The sequence below is a fragment of the Hakea prostrata genome, chromosome 4, assembly GCF_041222555.1.
Source record: "Hakea prostrata isolate BN-2017 chromosome 4, UWA_Hpros_2, whole genome shotgun sequence".
In the NCBI taxonomy this organism is placed as follows: domain Eukaryota; kingdom Viridiplantae; phylum Streptophyta; class Magnoliopsida; order Proteales; family Proteaceae; genus Hakea; species Hakea prostrata.
The window spans coordinates 46,673,241-46,690,946 of record NC_142603.1 but is presented as its reverse complement, the minus strand read 5'-3'; the positions used below and the strand labels follow the sequence as shown (position 1 = coordinate 46,690,946).

At 40.0% G+C, this 17,706-nt stretch overlaps 2 protein-coding genes across 4 annotated transcripts; both read left to right on the top strand.

The window, feature by feature from the left end:
• Positions 1-8,256: 8,256 nt before the first annotated feature.
• On the top strand, positions 8,257-9,077 carry LOC149019170 (histone H2AX-like). The gene is made up of 2 exons (XM_089153228.1): positions 8,257-8,533; positions 8,625-9,077. Exons 1-2 carry the CDS (start codon positions 8,336-8,338, stop codon positions 8,844-8,846), a joined length of 420 nt encoding a protein of 139 aa, XP_089009354.1. The 5' UTR covers positions 8,257-8,335; the 3' UTR covers positions 8,847-9,077.
• Positions 9,078-9,165: 88 nt separating this feature from the next.
• On the top strand, positions 9,166-16,760 carry LOC149019169 (uncharacterized). 3 transcript variants are annotated; one of them, XM_089153226.1, is made up of 7 exons: positions 9,166-9,627; positions 10,197-10,415; positions 13,390-13,476; positions 14,794-14,889; positions 15,415-15,441; positions 16,104-16,199; positions 16,321-16,760. In XM_089153226.1, the coding sequence occupies exons 1-7, from the start codon at positions 9,283-9,285 to the stop codon at positions 16,519-16,521; spliced, it is 1,071 nt and encodes a 356-aa protein (XP_089009352.1). In that variant the 5' UTR covers positions 9,166-9,282; the 3' UTR covers positions 16,522-16,760. The 3 variants fall into 3 exon arrangements, with proteins under 3 accessions (XP_089009352.1, XP_089009351.1, XP_089009353.1); XM_089153225.1 differs by having other exon boundaries at positions 14,743-14,889; positions 16,321-16,756; XM_089153227.1 differs by lacking the exon at positions 14,794-14,889 and having other exon boundaries at positions 16,321-16,759.
• The last annotated feature ends 946 nt before the right edge of the window (positions 16,761-17,706 follow it).

The window sequence follows — 17,706 nt, the reverse complement described above, 5'->3', positions numbered from 1 at the left end:
CTTCCCTCAAATAACTTTGGCCCAAAGAGAATTGGGCTCATTAATCAATCTCCAGGATTGTTTAAGAAGTAAGGCCCTGATTATGCACACAGCTTTGTTGAAAACCTAATCCCAATCCAACAAGACTAAAGGCAATAGCTTTTCTAATTATGGCTCCCTTGGCATTACCTTTTGAGGATCCTAGCCAAAATAAAAAAGTTAAAGAATCAAGCTTATTGCAAATGGTGTTAGGAATATTGAAGCACTCCAATAAGAAGGAGGGGATCGCAAAGCGAACAACTTTTACCATGACTTGCCTACCTGCGTAAGAGAGAGAGTTGGATTTCCAAGTCGATAGACGGGAGGCCACCTTATCAAGAAGGAAACTAAAGTCCTTGACTCGAGAGCGCGAAGGAAACAAGTAAGTTTCCAAGTATTTGCTTGCTATGGGCATCTCTGGAATACCTGAAATCTGAGACAAAAATCTTCGATCCTGAGGTGAAACATTAGAACTAAAAAGCAACCACTCTTCTCATAATTAATGCTTTGACCAGAAGTGTCAGAAAATAAATCTAAAGCTACTTTAATAGAGTTAAAATCTTCAGAGTTAGCACCTACAAATAAAAGCATCATCAACAAAGAAGAGATGAGTGATCTCATGGGGTACCTCCCAATTTTAATACTTCTAAACGAACCTAATTCTCTATTTGCCATTCGTATTTGAGATAGGACCTCCATTACATAAAGAAATAAGTAAGGGCTAAGGGGGGACCCTTGCTGAAGCCCCCTTGAAGAATTGAAATAATCGAAGAGATATCATTGGAGTTTTACAGAAAATGTACAAGATGTTATCAAATCAGCCATCAGATTAACCCAATCGGAATGAAAACCAAAAAATTTAAGCACAAATAACAAAAGATTCCATTCAACACGATCATAAGCCTTTGAAAGATATAATTTATTTACCAAAAAAAAGAATATAGTTTAATAGCTACAAACTCTGACTTACATGATTTTTTAGCTTTTAAAAAATAAAAAATCTCATAAGCAATGACAATGTTATCATAAATCTGCCTTTAGAAAACAAAGGCTTATTAAAAAGGGAATCTAACTTATCAAGAAAAGGCTTGAGCTGATTGGCCATTAATTTTGCAACTATTTTATAGCTAGTAGTACATAGGCTAGGTTGAAATCGAGACACATTAGCAGCACCCTCCACCTTTGGTATTAGGGCAACAAGAGTATGATTTATTCCTGACCCTTAACAACCGAATTTTACCTCTTGTAATAGGATCTTGTTCTTCCTTGTTTTTCACTTAAGTATTTGCTTGACTCTTTGTCTTGCTCGAAGACTATTGGTTGAGTGGTGTTCTAACTTGAACATCAGAGTCCTTTCGTTAGCCATGGTTAGGTTTTCCTTGATTAGTTTCCCACTCCTGTAGGTCATTGAACCGGGTTGAAAACAAAACCTTTTTAGAATCCGCTACGACATAACCTAAAGGTATCTAAGCTCTTAGAGAACATAAACTTTGAGCCAAGCTTTTATTCATCTATGTTTAAAGAATAGAAAAATCTCTCTTCACTGCCTATTAATCAATATCGGAAGACTCCAAAACATATTTCTTTGTGGAAGCTATCTAGAGGAACCTCTCAATGGCCCCTATTATAAGATTAGTTGAAGGTCTTAAATTTGGCTTCTGTCCAATTCGTGCATGCATAAATTTTAGGGGAAGACTAGACTGCCTAACCCAACTTTATCCTATAATTCAACTCAAACTGTTACATACTTAGGTATTTTTTTCCCACTTTGATAAGCTTCAATTCCGTACATTTAAAGAGATAATAATGGTATTTTTCCAAAAAGAAAAAGAATAGTAAACTAAGGAGATAAATTGGGTTAGTCGAGAGTGTAAGGGGTAATCTGGGTATTTCATGTGTTAAGTTGGTTTGCTATTTAACCGGCTGGCTCACTTGTTTGTATAATATGTTTTGGGCTGGTTCATTTTCATTCGTATGCAAAAAGCAATGGGGTTTTCTAAACTCTGGCGATTCTGGCTATGGCGATGGTTCCTCCTTGTTAATCATCTTTGATATTCATTCTTGGATGATTTTTGAGGCACTCTAAAGAGAAGGTGCTCAGCGAATGAAGGGGAACACTCGATGGCTTTCTTGAGGGTGATTCGGTGAAGACTGAATTATTTCTTGTTGATTGAATCTCTTTCTGTAATCTATTCTTTGAGGAGATTCTAGAGGGCTTTCGTTCATCACGTGAAAAGGGATCATCACATGAAGAGGGAGAGTCATTGGTATTTTGAGCTCAAATGGTTGCCGTATACGGTTACTTCAGTACCTTTCATTTTCCCCCTGTTATCTGTAATTTCTACAATTATATTGGATCGGATTCTATCTAGAGTCCCGGAGACGTAGGTTCAAAAGAACCAAACTCCGTAATCAATCTTTCGTGTCTTCTTCTTGCTTAAATTAAGGTAAAATGCATGGTCTAACATCGTTGAGCGATCACAGAGAATAATCCGAATCTCTCTCATTTTAAAGGATTTTATCATCAAAGTATTGGCTCAATTACAATGATTAATACCTCTTAGTGAAGAGATCATGAGTTCAACTATATTTGGTGGCACATGTAATATCCTTCTACCTAATATATACATGAACATATAAAATATATAAAAAAAAAAAAAATTTCACAAGGGATTCATTTTTTTAATAAAAAAAAAAAAAAAAAATGTTAGTTTTTTTAAAAAAAAAAAAGGATGGGGGGGGGGGGGGGAAGAAAAAAAAAAATAAAAAAATTTTTTTTTTTTGTTGATGTGGGATGGCGGGCCTTAGTTATTGACTAAGCCAACCGTGCCGGCACTTAGCACTTACTTGCACTAAGTCAGCCTAAAACCTAGGTAGAGAGAGTAAAAGAAAGCTTAGAGCTCAAGAGAACCTTGAGAGAACTTGTATTGATCACTTACTTGATGCTTTGTACAAATGAATCCCTCCCCTATTTATAGGTGAGGTAGGATACAATGAATGGTTGTGATTTGTACAAGTGTCTAGAATCTAATGGTTAAGAATATTCTAGTGGGTCTAGATATTTCTAGGGATATTTCTAGAGACAAGATACTTTATGGATGTAGATTCCTCTAGAATCTCCCTCCCTTCTAGAATGTGGGCTAAGTGTAGCCCATTAGTGTTATTTCTAAGTTGGGCTAGCACATGTGTGGCCCATGAATATTATACCATTGGGCCTATGATAAATTGGGCTGTGTCATTCTCCCCCACCTATTCCGTCGACGTCCTCGTCGTGTTTTCATCGTGGAACCTCCTTATATATTCTTGGAACTGCCACAATGCGTTTTCCGGTTCCCAACTTGCTTCGCTCTCAGGCAATCCCTTCCACTTCACCAAATACTCTCGACTCGGAGGCACCCCACGTTTGCGCATTACTCGATCCGCCATTATATGTTCCGCCTCCTTGTCATAGGATGTTGTTATGCTTGTAGGTGCCCTTGTAGAAGTCCCACGACTAGGATCCTCCGCATCTCCTTGGTAAGGCTTCAACATACTTGCATGGAAGACAGGATGGATCTTGAGCTTTGGTGGGAGGTCTAGTTGGTAGGAAACCTTACCCACTTTCTTCACGATTTTGAACGGGCCTTCATACCGACGGACCAGTCCTTTGTGCACCTTTCGCAAGGACTTGAATTGTTGGGGTAGTAACTTCACCATGACCATGTCCCCTATTGCGAAGTTTGCAGGTCGTCTATCTTCGTCGGCCCACTTCTTCATCTTCTTTGTGGCTTTTTCTAAGTAGGACTTAGCCACGTCCAACCTTTTTCGCCTTGGTTGTAGGCTTTTGGGCAACTCAGGGGGCATCACGTCCTTGAACTCCTCTAGAGTTCTCTTGACCTCCTTTGGTCTGGCTGCCTTGGGGACATCCTCCTTGTCTTCCAAGAGTGCTGCCAAATGTGTGACTTGCCCCTCTTTGGCTCCCTTCTTCAATTGCATGGCCGAAAGAAGCTTCGGCCCCTCCTTAGTCCCTTGTATCGTTGGGACCATACAAGGTGCTCCTTCCTCCATAATGCACACCTTGTTTAAGAATGGCATGGGTACGACCTTGACCCGTGTCAAGAATTCCATGCCAAGCACCAAGTCGAAGTCGTCCATTGTCACGACCGACAAGTCCACGGTGCCTTTCCAAGCCCCAATTGTCATCTCGACTCCCTTGGCAACTCCCTCGATAGGGCGTGCCTTCGAGTTGACTGCTTTAAGGCTCCCTCTTTCCTTGCTCGTTTTGAGCCCCAAACGCTTTGCCTCCTCCGTTGAGACAAAGTTGTGTGTTGCCCCCGTATCAACCATGGTCCTTGCCATTTTGCCGTTGATACGCACCTCTACGTACATCAACCCCTTTGTTGATGTAGGGGCTTTGTCTTCCTTGGCCTTGATAGCACCAAGCCGCTGCAATGATCCCATGTGCACCTCCTCTTCATCCGTGTCTTCGAGGAGTGCACTTAGGGCCTTCCGTTTTGGGCAATCCCTAGCCCAATGTGGTCCATCACAAAGGAAGCATTTGTCTTTGGGTTGAAATTTCTTCTTCTTTTCTTGCTTGCCACCCTCCTTGTTCGAAGAGAACTTGTTTGTACCTTCCCTTGTGTGGTCGGTCTTCGACCCCTTCTCTCCCCCACCTTTGCCATTATTGCTCTTCTTGGCCTTAGACTCGTCCCTTCGAAACTCTATTAAGGACTCCGCCGCCGCTATAGCCGTAGCAAGATCTTGTACACCTCGACGTTGTAGCTCTTGCGAGGCCCAATTTTGGAGCCCATCCATGAAGTCGAAGAGAAGTTCCTCTTCGGTCATACTCGGGACCTCCAACATGAGTGTTGAGAACTCCTTCACGTAGTCTCGAATCGACCCCGTGTGCTTTAGCCTCTTGATGTTCTTTCGGGCCAAGAATGCAGCATTCTCCGGATAAAATTGTTTCTTAAGCTCTTTCTTAAAGTCTTCCCATGTGTCTATGGTGCACGTACCTCTTTGCATGTCGTTGTACCTTCGTCTCCACCATAGAGCTGCGGTTTCGGTGAGGTAGAGTTGCACGGTCTTGATCTTGGTAGACTCGTCCTCCATCGACGTAGCCTCGAAATACCGCTCCATGTGCCATAGGAAGTTGTCAACCTCCCGAGCATCTCTTGTTCCCTCGAATGCCTTAGGCTTTGGCACTTCCACCCTTGGTGCCTCACGCCACACATTCCCTCCAATCGTGGTTCTCCTGCACGTTGCTACCTCTCTACTCAACTCATGCACACGAGCTTCCACCGTGGCGATCCTTTCCACTACTTGGGTCTGAAGGGCCTCAAACTGTTGTTGTTGTTTGTGCTCCATGGTGTTGAGAGCACCCAATAGGAACTCCTTGAGCTCGTCCATCCGGCCATCGAGCTCATCGGTCCTTTGCTCCCCAACGTCAAGGCGTTCCCTTGCCTCGGCCATCGCCAACTCCACCCGCGTTAGACGTGGCTCCATAGTTGCACTAACTTCAACAGACTTCTCCTTGCCCTTACGCCTATCCTTGGTGGTGTGGGTCTCCCTCCCACGGTTTAGCTCCTCTTGTGCACCATTGAACGTCTCGGACTCGCTTGTCATCGTGTTTTCCCACACGCTTGACACACCCAACCGAAGCTCTGATACCACAAATGTCACGGCCTTAGTTATTGACTAAGCCAACCGTGCCGGCACTTAGCACTTACTTGCACTAAGTCAGCCTAAAACCTAGGTAGAGAGAGTAAAAGAAAGCTTAGAGCTCAAGAGAACCTTGAGAGAACTTGTATTGATCACTTACTTGATGCTTTGTACAAATGAATCCCTCCCCTATTTATAGGTGAGGTAGGATACAATGAATGGTTGTGATTTGTACAAGTGTCTAGAATCTAATGGTTAAGAATATTCTAGTGGGTCTAGATATTTCTAGGGATATTTCTAGAGACAAGATACTTTATGGATGTAGATTCCTCTAGAATCTCCCTCCCTTCTAGAATGTGGGCTAAGTGTAGCCCATTAGTGTTATTTCTAAGTTGGGCTAGCACATGTGTGGCCCATGAATATTATACCATTGGGCCTATGATAAATTGGGCTGTGTCAGAATGCTTCAAAAAAGTTCTTCATCAAACCTAGCTGGAATGCAGCCAAGTTAAAGGATTTGAAGGATTATAATAATAATACATATTTAAAGCTTGAAGAAAGCGATGAGAATTGTTGAATGTCAAAGTTGATGGATATCATAAGAAGACTTGTTGGTTTCAAGACACCTTCAGCTGAGGAGTCTGAATTTGCGACTCCGATGCTTCCTGACCACAAAAACCTATGGGGCCCACGGTGAAAAATACTTTTTAGAAGAAAAAAAGAAAAAGAAATTAACCAGTGGGACCCACTGGTTTTTGTGGTCAGGAAGCCATGGGAGAGCACTGTGCTCCCCCAACGGGAAGATGATCCGGGGATGAAGTCGATGGGATGCCATTAACTCCTTGCTACTTGTTGGAACCCTCGTCTTATAGAGTGATGGAAATTTAAAGCAAATGGCTGTTCTATAGGAAACCTCGATTGTTTTTTTCTGAAAAAGAATAATTTACGACATATTTAGTATTCTCAATATTCGTCGCGTATGACTAGACTCTTAACAAATTAATGCGTTCAGCCCCATTAAAAGAAATATCCCATGGTGGACCAGATGTCATGTGATCCATCCATCCTACTCATCGCATGTGTCGTTAACTAGATGTTAAATGATTTGATCAAATGGTGACATCAGACATGGTGAGGAGTTGAAAATTTTGACCATTTTCTTTTGTTGGCGGGTGGGCGTGTAACCGTGTAAACACCAAAAGAAAACAAATATTAGCTGAGAAACCAAAAAGGTAGATATTTCATGAACTTTAAGGTTTTCTTACCTTAAACAGTTGAGAAAGCATTATACGAGAGCCATCGCACCTGGGCTCAAACCAACCCAGCCCAGCCCATAAAAAGCCCTTTTTATGAAATGTTGGCTTCAAGCTTTTAACTCAAGGAGGGAAGAGTGAGATTCTTATATTTAGTGGCCCACTCAACTTTGACCAAATATGGACTATACCGAAATTTTATCAGGTAAGAAGTTGATCACTCATTTCCCCCTGGATGAAGGACACCAATCCATCAATCACATCTATTGGTTGAAATTAAATTATAATAAAAAAAATTATATTTTTTAAATTTTATATCAACCTTTGGATGTGACTAATAGATATGTGTTCTTCATCTAAAAGAAAATAGATGGTCCATTTATGACAACCTCATAAAATTTCAACCTAAACTTGTTACCCTCTTCAACTATCGTGTTTGGATCACCTCCGAGGGAGCACTACGTTTATTTTACCACATATGTATGGAATTCACATATAAAACTGATAAAAATAGTTTAGGGATAGGATTCAATGGATCTTATATGGCCCCCACACAAAAATGAATGTTGAAAAACCTTAGGGGAGCACTACAATGGGGAAGTGATTCAACTCTTGACTATGATGGGTTAAAAGCCTACCGATGCTAAAAGATGGGCATACGAATTCATATTGTGTCCTAAAAGAAAGACTTCATATCGTATGCCATTTTTTGAAACGGAAATTGCGTAGTTTATATCTCAATATATTGTAACGAATAGATATGACATGGGATTAGTATGACATAGAGTGTATTGTTCAACAAATAGTACGACAATGGAATAGACAAAATGATACAAATTGTAATACTGCACCCGATAGAATTGTTTTGTACCAAATACATAGGTATGACATATTTGTATTGTTTAGTATTTCGTACAGTAATCTTATGATATAAACTCTATAATACCGTACAAAATACCGATTCTATATCGAATTGAAACCCATACAAAAAGGGTAACATGAAAGTCACCTTCAACGCCAATGGAAGCGACATATATAATATCCCCAAGACCCCATCCCAATTTCCCTATGTATAAAAAGCATCTTTGTACCCTAAAAAAAAAACATCAATTTCAACAAGTCCGCCTTCTTTGAGCCCGTGCAAGTTGTGATCATATGGGCCTGGCCTCAACCCACGGGCTAGTTCTTTCCTAGCCCAATTGACTTCTTCCTTAAAATCAAACTGGGAAAAAGATACTTTCCACGTCGGCGATCCGTGTGCTGCTTGACGAACGAATAGAATTAAAGCATCATTCTATAACTATCTCATGCGCGACCTATATAAATTATGCTTCGACTGCTATAATTGTGATCGATCGCGAAAGAAATCTGTGTAGTTTGTGTCTGATTGTAATCTCTGCGATTAATTTCGAATTACAGAAAAGATGAGTTCAGCAGCGTCGACGAAGGGTGGAAGAGGGAAGCCCAAATCCACCAAATCGGTCTCAAGATCGCATAAGGCGGGTCTCCAATTCCCTGTTGGAAGAATCGCCAGATTTCTGAAAGCTGGAAAATATGCCGAGCGAGTTGGTGCCGGAGCTCCGGTCTATCTATCTGCAGTTCTTGAATACCTTGCGGCTGAGGTACGGAGAAATTAGGTCTTATTCATTATTTTATTTGATTTTCTGATTCAACGATGGATTTTAATGGAGTTTTTCGTTGTAATTTGATCAGGTTCTCGAACTCGCTGGAAACGCAGCCAGGGATAACAAGAAGAATCGCATTGTTCCAAGGCATATACAACTTGCGGTGAGAAATGATGAGGAGCTGAGCAAGCTTCTCGGCACCGTTACCATCGCTAACGGAGGTGTTTTGCCTAATATTCACCAAACTCTATTGCCGAAGAAGGTTGGGAAGGGAAAAGGCGAGCCTGGATCTGCATCACAAGAATTTTAAATCATTAGATGCTTGGCACCACTCCTTCCCCCATCTCTTAGGTGTAGTCTTGTTCTGTTATTAGGGTTAGGAGGGGATCCTTTTTGCGTTGTTGTTGAAATTGAAATATTGTCCATCCGTCGAAAACACCTATAACTTTTTGCAAGAAAAAGAGACAATAAACTCCTGTTATTTGTTTGTATATGATGGCTTCACCTGCTATATGAATGGAAATATATCAATTTCGATCAACTATTGTGTCAAAGTTTGGTTTTTTTTTCTTTTCAAACTTTCTTTAAAAGGAAACCCTAATTTTTATCTTTCTGGTATTGGAAATGTTCGATGGGTCCAAGTGCTAACCTGTGAAAGAAAACTTGTAAGGTCGCTGGTGACAAAATAGAACTGTGGGCCACAGTGGGGTGGCATATAGTCGGTTCAAAGTTTGGGAATTGAAAAAATGGTTTGGATTACTTGTGACTCACTACTGATTTGTGTGGTGGAGATTGATGCCGAACTTGGAATTCACTTATTTGGGAAGAACTCCAAATGGTTGAGCTTCTGCCTGATTGCCTCGTCTGTGGGAATGGGGTTAGGGGTTGGGTGCGGTGGGTTGCCAGTCTGCTCCTATGTAAGACTTAGGGTGCTCAACACTGTTCGTTCTTCGCAATCTGTTTCGCGATTGCAAGTTTTAGAACAAGTTGACAATTTTCTTGAAAGGGGTGAAGAAAGGCTGGCGCTGTCTATCGTTCAAGATTTGCAGGGAAAGCCTGGTGGTCTCATTGCTTTTGGTTCAGCAAGGCAGGTCATTTGGTTTTTCCACATCCATCTCTTGTTAATAACTGTCTTCGAGCACTGGCTAGCTGGCAGAGCCTTAGATGAAAATCTTTTGGGCAAAAGTTTAGGTTCATGTGCATGCATATGAAATTAGAATGTTTGGAATGTTAACTTCTTATTTTTTGATCTTCAAATTTGCAATTAAATTCTTGGAGACAGTCAAAATGTTCATCAGGAACCGAATTAAAATATTTTCTTTTCCTGGATAGCTAAAGTTATCATAATTCGACTTTCTTTTTGTATGGTTTTAGTGACGGGATTTCTTTCTTCTAACTTGGTTGAAGTTGGAAATTACAAATTTGCGAACACCAGTGCATCAGTTTTCTGGATTGTTATCTCTATATGTAAATAGAGCTCTTGTAAAAAGGTGTCGCTTGAATTGCACTATTGTTAAACTTTCATTCCCATGACTCTTTGTTAAATTTGTTCCTCAATTGTTCTGATTGGGTTTGCATGGAAGTAAAAGATTTTCTGTTTCTGGCTAGAAAATGAAGGAATATATGTTATTCATAGCTTCATGTTGATTCGGTAGTGCAGGTCCCCCAAAGACAGTATAGTTTGGACGAACTAAAATTGAATGGAATTGATACTCGATCTCTTCTTTCACCCACGGATGGTACACTTGGTTCAATAGAAAGAGGTCTTCAACTTGCTGCTGTTTCAGGAGGGCTTTCTGCATGGGCTGCTTTTGGGTTTACCCAACAACAAATTCTATTTTTGTCTCTCGGATTTTTGTTTCTATGGTCAGTAGATGCAGTAAGTTCCTTTTTTAGTTTTGAGTCAGTTTTGCAACCTCTATTCATAGACTAGTTCGTATTTGTCTATTTTATTTTTTTTCAAGATATTGATGTTGATCCTATGCTGCTGATAAAATCATGATATTGGTCCTATGTGGAGAATTTTCAGTTTAATTTGAACGCCTTATTCTTCCACTGGTAACGGCATCAGTAGGAATTGGAGTGTCTTTCAGTTTCGCAGTAAAGAACATTCTCAATGTTTTGAGTGTTGTGGCCTCTGTTGAAGCAGATCAAAGCATAGATATTAAGTTGCCTTGTCTGATGTTTCATGATATTACTTTATGCTCGTTGATGCAAGGCTGGGAGAATTGTGGCTTGTATTATGACCATAACACTCAAAGACTCGTTTGTTTATCTAGCAAGTAGAACTACTAGTAACAATAGGAATACCAAGGACTAACTGTGTTCACTCTTATAGCTGCAGTTAGTAATACATGTTTGCTTTTTCATTAAAAAGAAAAAAACTCTCTTAAGATTTATAGTGAAATAAAATAATAATATAATTTCAGGGAGTATCATTGACAGCACTCGGATCCAACAGGAGATCCTATAGCCACTGAAATTCACAAATATCATGGCCTATAGCTTGAAACTTAGCTTCAGCACTGAATTAAGAAACAACGGCTTGTTTCTCCGGGTACCATGGTTTCTGCCGACCAATGAGTGAATTTCGTCATCAGGAGAACCTGCCCAACTTGGGATCACTGCATCAGTGGAGGTCTCCACATGAAGAGGTTCATGAGAGAATTAGATACCTTCCCCTGGAGCTTACTTTAAAGTAATAAATGATTCAGGGGACAATATCCAACTGAGTATGAATTAGGATTATGCATATTGACATTGTATATTAATGGGATAGGCAATGCCAGGCTGAGTGTGTGAGAGATATCAGCCTCCCTTTAAACCTCTGAGATCTGGAAATGCCAGGCTGAGTGTGTGAGAGAGATATCAGCCTCCCTTTAAACCTCTGAGATCTGGAAATGCCAGCTGAGTGTGTGAGAGAGATATCAGCCTCCCTTTAAACCCCTCAGATCTGCATTTGTCAATTGGTCATTGTATTTGCTTTTAAGAGGAGTATTGGCTTAATTAGAATTCCTGCCTCAGGTAGGAGATCAAGGATGTAATTTCTTTGAGGGGGAGAGATTCTTTTGGTGGAGCCTGTAACTTTGATGTGAAGCAAAAAAGCGTAATTTCCAGATATTTTTAATCTAAAATTTTTTTCCCATGTAAAAATTCAAGAGGTATTTCATTAGGATCACTTTAGTAACTACAATCTTGATAAGAATTATTATCTTTTTCACCCAAGCGTTTGGTAAATAACGTGTGGTCAATATTTGTCATTAGTATAGACTCCCTGGCATGATCATTTTGAAACCTGCCACACCAGCTCGCTTCATTTTTCACATCTTTCCATGAGTTCTCTGACAAGAGAAATCAGGGTTACCTGTTCGCACTCCAGGTTGATTGTACAGGAAAGAACAAAATTTTTGCCGCAGGATCAAATGTCTCACGGAAATTGACCCTATAGGCTTGGGCACATTCCCTAGGAAAAAGCCTGACCTTGCATCTGTCCATACTATAATCTGCCTTTTGTTTGGCTGTGAACATCCACTTGCAACTCAGAGATCTCTTATTTGGTAGAGATACCTATTTCCAGCCATCATTTTTCCGGATGCCTTAAGCATGGCCTCTTTCCACATAGGGCCTGCAAGTGCCTCCTACCACTTCTGAGGAACAATAAGACAAATACAAACACATAGGAAGGTGAAAGAGTGATATGTGAAACAACATTAGACATGGGATGTAGAGTACTTGTTCTTAGCACCTTTTCAAATTGCAATTATTAGTAACTCAAGAGAAGGATCATTGATATTATAAGGAAGAGCATTACGAGATGGAGTAGAAACTTCATAGGTAGATGGCCTTGGTTGGGTAGAGTTGTTGCCAAAGATGTACATCGTTGGGTGTGGTGGTCGTAGGGGTCAGCCTTCAGTTTTCAAGAATAGAACTGCAAGGCCGTTGATTATGTTATGTGGTCTTTGTAATTCCCCTTCTGAAGTATCCTGTGGTTCAATTATGAACTCATTCAAGGGATTACTATCACTATCGACAGTATTGAGAGGAATCAATGAAGCTTCACCAAAACTTCTAGACCCGCTCAAAGAGGTGCCAGCGAGGGGTAATAGATGGACTTACAGAGAAGATCACATCCATAACCAACACAAGCCGAGTTTGAGATGATAGCAGTAGTACCCTTTTTGGTTAGCTGAGTTGCTAGGGAAGATAGAATTGAGATGTCTGATAAGATAATTGATGAAAGAAAATATGCTATTTATAGGAATCAATGAATGAACATTTATAGCCTTCTTGAGGGCATCAACGTTAGGATGTGTATATACAAATAAAATCATATCATGTCTTGAAAGATTGAAGGTACATGCCTATGATGATTTCTCTAGGAAATGCTCACCTCACCCGTTGCTTGCACTAAGGGGCAATGAAATGATTAAAAGAAACCCCTGGCGATACGTGGACCCTTCTCACTTCCAAATAAGCCCTTCTTACTGTTGATAGGGACATGCATGTGAACTGCTTGGGCATCCATTTATTGAAGAACCCGTATACTGCTTTGGAAATTTTCTTTCTGAGGTGTAGCTCTGTAGTTTGGTCAGGGTGCATACCTTAACTATTGCAAAGTCATGCATTTAATGTTATTCTGGATTCTATGGCATTTTTTTTTTGGTTGGGGGGGGGGGGGGTTGTTTGCTTCTCTTGTAGGCTGTTACTGAACTCTGGACTCTGCAATGCTGCAAGATTTCTAGATCACTTCTATAATAATCTCCATTATTGATGTTTAACTCAGAGATTCCTAGTTGGTGGTTCAAACTTCGTTGAATTCATGAACTACTGTTGCTTACCAATTTGTTTTGTAGATCTCCTTTAATGGAGGAATTGGAAATTTGGTTCTTGATACAATTGGTCACATGCTGAGTCCAAAGTATCATAATAGGGTCGTTCAGGTAAGATATGTGCCAAATTCTTCCTGATTTACTTATATCCTTTTTGAAATAATTACTGAACTTAGTAGATTTGATCTGATTTTTTTAAAGAAGTGAATATCCTGTATTTATTTTGTGGATTTAACGGTGAGTTTACTCCAATTTGACCAAGTGGTTGTCGATATTAGTTTGGAAACAGCCTCTCTAGGAGAGCCAGAGGTAAGGCTGCATATGGTATGACCATCCCGAGACTGCATGGCAGGATCCTTGTGCAGTCGGTGTTCCTCATCCCCCCCCCCCCCCCCCAACCCTTTCAATTTAAGAGTTGAATTGCTAAGAATAGAAATTTCAAGTGGGTTTGAAGTTTTGCATCTATTGCTTTCCATTTCGACAGATTTTTAATCCCAAAGCTGGCAAGCTGGCCAGCACTAATGCCGTGCATGATGAGCGTGCGCCAACCTCATTTTGACTATTTTAAAACCATGATATCCGATGAAAAATGCACCTTAATTGAGTGGAAAGCTCCAGTTATGCGCTCCAAAATATGAAAACAAAGCTCACAATCAGTCTGAAGGGAAGTATACAGAAGAACAAATAAAAATAATGGATGAAGTTTCCCTCCACAATGGTTCATCCACCATCCTAGGGATTTTGTACTTTCCAAAATTTCCCACTGCTTTGTAATTTTGGTATATTGTTGTCTGTATAGGACTGTTGGGGTGATATCAGCCAGTATCTATCCTAGCCAATATAGTATGAATCTGAGTTTAGGAACCATGAGCAATATTTTTCTGTTTCATTGAATATAATATGGTTTCTTTGGGTGGTAGGGTATCCCCTTTTCTAGCATGAAACTCAAAATGAGTGAGAAAAAAAATGTAAGTAGGTAGAGAAAGTTATGCACCCTTTCCTCCTGTTTTTCCATCATGGTTCAAAATAGATTTTTGGGCCAATTTAGGAAGTCGACTTCTAGGCTTCTAGCATGAGTTCTAACCAACTTTGGTGATTTAAGTAAATCTTTTCACACTAGAAAGTAGCAGATATAAAGCAAATCTGAAACCTACGTATCTGGTAATTCCTGTTCTTATCTAGTGTATCTAAAAGTTTACCCCTTTGTTGCATCAACTGGTTTATCTTCTCTTTTGGTGTTATATTGTTTCTATGTATGTCTTGAATTTGTTTATTTTGCATACTATAAGGATGGGCAAAAGCTTGATTGTTGACATACTTCCATCTGTATGTATTCTTTCTTTGTGAAGTAATTGTGTCATAAATTTTTTATGTAAGCATGAAGCTGGTCACTTCTTGATAGCTTACTTGCTTGGAGTACTTCCAAAGGGGTATTCACTGTCAAGTTTAGAAGCTCTGAGGAAAGAAGGCTCCCTCAATGTTCAAGCAGGAACAACTTTTGTGGATTTTGAGTTTCTGGAGGAAGTAAGCTGATAACTTGCTGATTTATCATGATTATTTTATCAGCTCGGGTCTTTTGCATTGTGTGATACCCCATCTCTATTTGTATTTTACGCAATGGGTGTATCCCAGAGCTGTTATTGGATTCCCCCCTCCCCCCCCCCCGGAAAAAAAAAAGAAAAAGAAAAAAAATGCCAGGGGGAAAATTGGAACAAAATGAACAAATAATAACAGTGGCAGGAGAACATACGAGCTCCTGTGGTGCATTTCCCCAGTCTAGCGTCCATGACTTATCAGATAGTTACACCCGAATCCTATGAATTTGGCTATCCTGAGAACAGTGATCTGCTGGTTGATCGCCTCCTTGTTCACCATTTGATGGATATCTTCCCCAATATTCAGAATGTTCCACAGTAATGAAGCATCTCTTTTCATAACTTATATTCCCATTGATGGATGGTAGAGATTAAGACTGATTTTTCCTTGATTTTATCATTGCAATTTTTCAATAGCTAATGTTTGCTTTGTGATTTTTCCTATTCCATGCAGATTAATGCAGGGAAAGTGTCTGCGAAGGTGAGATTTCATTCTTTAGGTTATTCCCATGGAAATCATGTGGCATTGTACCTCAAACCTGCTGGTCTAAATGCACCAAAAAAAGAAGAGAGTATTGAATTCCACAGATCTCAATCTTTTGTGGGTGCTAAACTGCTAAAAGATATAATTATATTGATTATGCCTTCAAATGCTACAGTTGCCCCACACTGATTAACATATTACTACAACAAACTGTTTGTGCTTAAACACTCAGATTCTTTCATGTCGTAGGTATGGATTTTTCATTTGAAAGTGACCAACCTCCTAGCTTGATTGTTCTTGTGGATAGAGAATTTGCCTTCATGTTAGAATCTGGAACTGCCACATGTTTCTATCTTGTATACCATGGGAGAGGTTTGAGGACTGTCCAAGCTGTATGTGGATTGGTTTTTGTTTCAAGAATGAAGAAAATTGATGTAAATTTTGTCCTGCCTACCAATTGCCATCAAATGACAAAAGACCGCGGATATCTTGGGCATAAGCTGTTGGCTTCGAGTGAAATAAAAGACCCGATTTTCGCATAGTGCATATGTTTTGCATGGACTGCACAGAGAACTAAATCCCATTTTGAAATTCCTTTTGATTATATTTGTTATGTTATCCAAACTAAATTTTACAAGTGGGATTAATTTTCTTTGCAGATGTTGAACAGGTTCTCATGTATTGCACTAGCAGGAGTGGCAACAGAGTACAATCTATTTGGATACGCTGAAGGAGGTCTTGCTGATATTTACCAGGTTTGGGATTCTGAGTTAAGGGGAAGTCAGACTATTTGTCAACGAACACACGCAAATGGCATACATTTAGTTGTATTCCATACCTCAAGTTACTAATTCCCGACTTCTTCCTTATGAACAGTTAGATGGGTTACTCAAAAGCTTAGGATTCACACAGAAGAAGGTTGATTCTCAGGTGAGATGGGCTGTATTAAATACCATCCTAATGTTGCGCCGTCATGAAAAAGCTAGGTCAGAGCTAGCTGAGGCCATGTCGAGGGGAAGTTCAGTTGGGTCTTGTATTCAAGCCATTGAGAAAGCTATAGACTCTGCAGAAATTTAGTGGCTAGAGGATGGCAATTCATCAATTCCTGCTGAGGATGCCGAAGAACTAGAAGTTCTTGTCTGGTGCTTGATTGGGTTCAAACTTTTCTGTGAATATGTTGTCCATTTAATCATTATTCTGTTCACTACATTTCATCCCAGCACTTCTGGGTGATAATTTTTATTAGATGTTTGATCCATTGTTTATATAAGCGGGGTCCTAATTCCATTCGTCATCTATCAGGATCTTTGGTGGCTGTCAAGGAAAACCTTACAGTCCAAACATGTTTCGCATGGTATCTTGTTATGGAAATCAAATTCTTTGACGATTGGGGTTTTTCGGTTTTATCCGACGGGGGTTTTTTTTTTTTTTTTGGAAAGGTAGCTTGTTACTATGGGGGTGGGAATTAAATTACTAATATACGCCGCAGAGTGGGTGTGAACCCAAGACTTCCCCGTGGGAGGGTGGGCTCTAACTGCTTGACTAACCATCATCTATCTTAGCATCCTTAATCCTATTACGCTCTGAGTTAACGAATTTATTAATATGTTTCTTTTTAACTGCCAAAAATAAATACAAAATAAATTAATGAAGCAAATAAGTGTAAAGCAATGGGTTTCCGATTTTGGAAAATCAGAAAGAGAAGAATTGTTTCGTAGGTGGAACATTTCATGCAAAACATGGCTTGGAAACCATAACACAGAGGGTTGTGTACATAGATGCAAAATAATAGGTTGAAAAGGTAAAAAAAAATTACAAGTTTATTTTGGACTTTTTAAATTTTAAATCATAATGAGGTAATTAGCTTATGAATTTTTTATGAGAAAATCTAATCATCTTGGCTTTCTATTTGATGGAAGAGATAAGGAGCTACATTTCGAAGCAGACATTGTTACTTGAGAGACCGGGTAGGAGTGAGACCCTCTCTACCTAACCTGTCTACTTTTCCCCTCACATAACGTCCGAGTCTTGATAGAGGAGTTGCTCTTGTTAGGCCTTTGTGAGAGGGGAAAGATGAGGGCATGGGCAGGGTGGATGCAAGAATATGGATCTGCCCGTGTGGGAGAATGAAATGGTGATTCTTAGGAAACACCTCAGCCTTTTGAGTTGTTTCAACAACTTTTAATGGAATTCAAAAGCTTAAATACCAACAAACAGAAGCATAGAGGGAGGAGGAGGATCAATCCCCCCCCCCCCCCCCAA